This window comes from Panthera onca, chromosome C1, assembly GCF_046562875.1.
Source record: "Panthera onca isolate mPanOnc1 chromosome C1, mPanOnc1 haplotype 2, whole genome shotgun sequence".
NCBI lineage: Eukaryota > Metazoa > Chordata > Mammalia > Carnivora > Felidae > Panthera > Panthera onca.
Genome location: NC_138346.1, coordinates 213,436,514 through 213,441,888, shown reverse-complemented (window position 1 = coordinate 213,441,888; position 5,375 = coordinate 213,436,514). Strand labels below are relative to the sequence as shown.

The window sequence follows — 5,375 nt, the reverse complement described above, 5'->3', positions numbered from 1 at the left end:
CGGGTCGACGCGGCGTGCGCGCACTACGCAAGCGCAAAGTTCGTCTTCTCGGGGGACGTGCTGGCTGGGAGTGTGAGTTGCTTTCCGTCCCTGAGCGCCGCGGCCGGGGAGTTTACATTTTCTCTTTAACCTCTTATCGTATCTTCTTGATAACCTTGTGTTTTACGGTGGGACCCGGGGGATCCAAGTATCCTCATTTAAGGCCAGCTCCTCGCAAGCTCGTCCCGTGCCCGCTTCACCCGCTTGGTCGTGTCTCCTGTAATGATGCCCTTTCTCCGCACAACTGTGAGCCACCCAGGCTTCCTTGTAATGATGCCCTTTCTCATTCCTAACGGCCTACACGTGTGCTGGCATCCCTGCGACAGAGACACAAAACATCGCCGCACACCTCCTTCCAACAGCCGTCACGTTTCTCTTGCCCTTTTTAGGTAAACTGTTGGAGAAGGCGTTTTCCTGCCACACGGGCGGGCCCTCCAACTCTCTTGACCTCCTCCAATCAGTCATTCCTCCCCATCTACACCGCTGGAAGCACTCTTGCTGAGGCACATATGGGGAACTCACACATTTGTTAAGTGAACCTGGGAAGAAGGGCTTTTTTTCTGAGGGAGGCAGTTTTGGCAGCCCAGGAGATGGTTCGGAAGGTTAGTGGGGTGTAGCCTTTCTCCTAAGTTCAGGGGTGGCACACCTTTAACAATTCATTTGGCTTAGTAAATGTTCAGTAAACGTTAACAGATCCCATTATTCAGACTGTCCTATTAACAGGAATATCCTATTAAGAGAACACTCGTTTTCACTCTCCCCCCTCCCCACTGGCAGGGTACCCTGGCAGAACAAAGACCTAGCCTGGGTCATTTTAACAACAAATATTTTCGAGCACTTATTCCGTGTGGCTCAACCTAATACCACATTTCAGGCTGTGCTGTGCGCTTTACATGTATTATCTCGTCCTCAAAACAACCTTATGGGCTAGATCATACTATTCTCCATACCGTCCGAGGAGGAAGCAAGCATAGATTGAATAACTGCACAAAGGTAGTTTGAGGTGGAGTTGAGATTTGAAACTAGGTAATTTGACGCCACAGCCTTAGTTCTTTCAAACTACTTTACATGCCTCCCAGAGTTTTAAGACCTAACCTATAGAAAGGTACCAGGGCTTGCAGGGATCCTGAAAGTCCTTTGCTACATGCCTCCCTTCACACAGGGTTACGTGAAGCCATCAGGGATGGATGGGTTAATTACGACTGTCCTTAAAGGTTTCCATCAGCTCACCTTCCTTGGGTCATTCATCTCAACAGAGTTGGAAGTTTTTGTCTAGATACAACCTGAAACCCGTTAGATTCACTAAAGATCTTAATCCTGGTGACTCATGTCCAGAGTATGTCTTTTCCATTGATAGCCACCATTTTCCCGAGTCCATTCATTCCCATACCCTTTATCTTTCACAGAAATGGTAATGTCACTGTAGTCCCTGATAGTGATTTCACGTAGAACCAAGAAAGTTATGGTGCCCGTATTTTCTGGAGCAGAATAGTTGACGCGTGGCGTAGAGGGACTATAGAAAAATCTAAGACAGGTATGAGACTTTCTAACTGGGGGGGGGGGGGGGGTTAAAATAGTATCAATATTTAAACTCATCTTTGCTTTTAATACAGGAGTCCTCCAACAAACATGTACGGAGCACCACTGTGGTCCAGGTCTCTGGCAGGTTTGGGGGATACAAAGTCTTACAAGAAATGGCTCCTGGCCTTGCAATTCTCATGCTTTCCCTAATACAAGTTCTCTGAACAGCGTTTATGACTCAGTATTTCAAACTGGGTAGCTGCGGCCCATGGGAATTTAGAAATGGGAAATTTACTTGAACTGAAAATGCTGTTCTTCGGAAGAACTCCTTAGGCATGCTCTCTCTAGAGGACTCTCTATATAGTACTTGGCAGCTCCACGTAGAGGTCTCTCCTTCCCATTATTGTACGCCTCTTTAATAGGTCCTGTGGCTTCTAGTTTTCTCTTTACCCGTTTGACACTGGTTATGTTTTATTTTTTATTTTTTAAGTAGGCTTCACGCCCAATGTGGGGCTGGAGCTCATGACCCTGAGATCAAGAGGCGGATGCTCTACCAACTTAGCCAGCCATGCGCCCTGATCTGTTTTAAACACTACTCAGATTCTACTTCTGTTTTAGAACTTCACATGGTTCCCTGTTGTTCTCAGTGTCGGGTTCAAACTCCTTGCTGTTGAATTGTGAGGCAGGCCACGGTCTGCCCCACACTCTACCTTTTAGCCTCCTTTTAGTTGCTATTATTCCTTTTGTTCTCCAGTGACCACTCAGCCAGATGTGCTGAACTATGAGGTCCGACTGTGTGAAACTGCCGTTTTACATATCAAAAATGGTCTAAGACTTGCAATTCAATACAGTTCAAGTTCACACTTGCCATTCCTGCATGATACGTACTTTCAGACCGCTTTTCCGCAGAATGTCTCCACTTGCTTCATCTGATAAGCTCCCACTTATCCTTTAAAACCCATGGCGGATGTCCCCTCTCCATGAGGCTTTCCTGGCTCACCCGGTGGAATTAGTGCCCCCAGCAGAGGCTCACACCCTGGATGTGATTCTTCTCCCCACTTAGCTTGGCGGGAGTTACCAGTCCACTCCTACACGATGCTGGCCCCGCCTTGTCTGGCCCGTGAACATCCCAAGGAAGGGGACCATGTCACGAAGATCCCACATCCTGCATAGTCCATAGTGCCACGTGCATAATGCTGACTATTGGAGGACTACCCGCTTCCTTTATGAACTTGTAATTATGAAAAGACACTCCTACATGTTTTTAAAATTCTGATGTCGTTTATTGGCACAAAAATTATTCAGATACAACATGGTGTCTAGAATGGCTACACTTGATACTTTGTGCATTTACTTTAATATTTCCTTTGCTCAGAATTCCCAGCGGGTACCAGACCTTCCCTCTCTGTGTTGAGCACCTCCACGACGGCATTTCTATTTCCAAGCCCTTGCTGTAAACACAGAGCGTTCGGACTTCACTGACAACATCCCAAAACCGTGCTGGGGAAGGCCACTGTGGGCCACCCTACCGCACCACGATCTCTGTGCATTTGCTCAGCTAAGGCCACCCAGCGACTGGAAGAAACTCCCCTCCTAGCACTGGGGCCTTGGATTGAAGTGAGTCAAGTCGCGGCATCACGAGTGAGGCAGAAGACAGGCGCTTGCCACCCATTTTGGCCCATCTTACAAATGTTGTTGCCGTCCGCGGACCAGTGAGGTAACGGGATGGGTGGAAGTGACCAAGTCAGCTCCTCCCGATTTCTAACACGTGTCCTCCATGGCCTGAGGCTTCCTGACTGTGCAGAGTTTGCCGTGTCCTTATCGGGAAGGACAAGGAGGCCGTTCTTCCATCAGCAATGCTTATGATGAGTTCTCTTGTGAGTTAAGTCAAAACCCGTATTTCTAAGTTATGGATCTTCTGTTCCCCCAAATCAATGGCTTGATTTATGTAGTATTTCTGTGTTTACTGTCCTGGGAACCAAATCAAGCCTTGTGTTTCTGACAATATATTCTTCAACAGCAGCTAGAAAGTTGGTTCAAACCAACGTTTAATATACAGTAGTTCTTTTCATTTACATTTCAAGATATTTAACAAAGTCGAACTTCCTGGCCATGGTTGCGGTTTAGTGGAAGCATATCCAAAGTACAAAAGCCTCAAGAGAAACGCTGTGGGCCCTTCTGGGCCTCGGGTTACCAAAAAGGACACCTAAGAAGACAGAGACAAAAGGAATATTTTAATAATTTGGGCTTTTTCAGGCCTTTACACAGATACACTGAAAGTGGAGAGACCAAGGTCTGACAACCCCTGGGGACATTCCTTGAGATCTCCCACAACTAATTGTGTCGGACACACTCATCATTTCCAGTCAAGGGCTGATGACTGCTACGGTCCCAGAAGGACACTTCGCCATCCCCCTCCCTCTCAAGTTTCTATCTTCAAACGTGCCTCCGGCAATTCATCAAAGCAGAGCCCAGCGTGGTCCTTGAGGTTACGGTCCCAGAGCATTAATTAGTCTTTGCGTCTCCTGCTCTGTCACTGCTCTGGCTTCTTTTCTGTGGCCCTTCCCTCCATCTTTGAATTGACAGCAAAAAATCCAAAAAGAACCTCTCTCCCCACCCCTAAGGAAAGGGGGACTCACCTACTTTTCTAAACCACTTTTTAAAAATTTTTTTTTTTTTTTTAATGTTTATTTATTTTTGAGACAGAGAGAGACAGAGCATGAATGGGGAGGGTCAGAGAGAGGGAGACACAGAATCCGAAACAGGCTCCAGGCTCCGAGCTGTCTGCACAGAGCCCGACGCGGGGCTCGAACTCACGGACCGTGAGATCATGACCTGAGCCGAAGTCGGCCGCTCAACCGACTGAGCCACCCAGGCACCCCTAAACCACTTTTTAATGTAATTTTATTTCGGTGTTTGCCTTCCAAGTAGGCACCCGTGTTTCTCAAGTGGCTCCCTTTCTAGAACTGTGAGCCCACACGGTGAATACCAACTTTTAAAGAGATCTGACACTACGATTACCCTTTATGGATAACCCCCCCACCCCAGGCTTTCTGCAGCTCTGGGACTGGGGCACAGGACGGGGCCCCACTGGCTGGTTTTAGCACAGGCGCTCCGGCACGCCCACTCACCAGCCGATGTAGCACTGGCACAGGTTTTCATGGGATGTTGCTTGCTTGATCAGCAGCTCAACTTGAGTGGGGACATCCAGGGTTTCGTCATGAGAAAAGTCCCGACCTAGGACAGGAGAAACAAAAACAGCTCTTGTGCACCTGTTTTTCAGCTCCGTCCTTGCCCCGGGGTCGGCTGACCTGTCTGTGCAGCCCGTATCAGGTTCTCCTTGCCTGTGAGTATGAAGGCTACGACGCGGTGGCTGGATTTTAAATTCACCTCCGTGTGACATGAACACACACCGGTCTCCTCCTCCAGACAGAGACTGGGTGTGAAGAGGGTAAGGGTAAAGGTCTGCGGTTGGCTGAGGCCTGGGGTGGTGCAGGTCTGGCTGATGGGTCTGCGGAGATTCCTTTATCTGTTGCCATCTTCAGGCAAGTGGACGGGAAACCCTTCCCCCTTTCAATCCTATAACCTCCGTTGTTGAGCCTTTGCTCCCACGGGCCGGCTTGCCTCCGTCATAAACCAGAACAGGCACTCGTGGCCGGCCGATGAAGCCTCAGGTGAACGTGCCTGTCCGCCTCCCCGAGGGCTCAAGACGGCTGAGCTGGCTTTTCACCGCGGGCTTCTCGCCGCCAGCACGTGCCCTCGGCTCCTCCTTTACAAGTTAATTCATTCACTGAGCTCATGGTTTCGGACCCCTG

The 5,375-nt window shown here is 48.9% G+C and overlaps 1 protein-coding gene and 1 long non-coding RNA gene across 3 annotated transcripts in view; one reads left to right on the top strand and one right to left on the bottom strand.

Annotated features, from left to right (window-relative positions):
- Positions 1-123: 123 nt before the first annotated feature.
- Positions 124-2,792, top strand: LOC132671147 (uncharacterized). The gene is made up of 2 exons (XR_009606962.2): positions 124-1,573; positions 1,653-2,792. It is a non-coding gene; the product is annotated as an uncharacterized LOC132671147 (long non-coding RNA).
- A 27-nt stretch (positions 2,793-2,819) lies between these two features.
- The window catches only part of MTOR (mechanistic target of rapamycin kinase), a 131,595-nt gene continuing 129,039 nt past the window's right edge, over positions 2,820-5,375 (bottom strand). For both annotated transcript variants that reach the window (XM_078452436.1, XM_060621606.2), the window contains exons 57-58: positions 4,692-4,797; positions 2,820-3,766 (exon numbers count right to left, since the gene is read on the bottom strand). In XM_078452436.1, the coding sequence (XP_078308562.1) occupies positions 3,751-3,766; positions 4,692-4,797 (122 nt within the window). In that variant the 3' untranslated portion in view covers positions 2,820-3,750. The remainder of the gene's footprint in view (positions 3,767-4,691; positions 4,798-5,375) is intronic.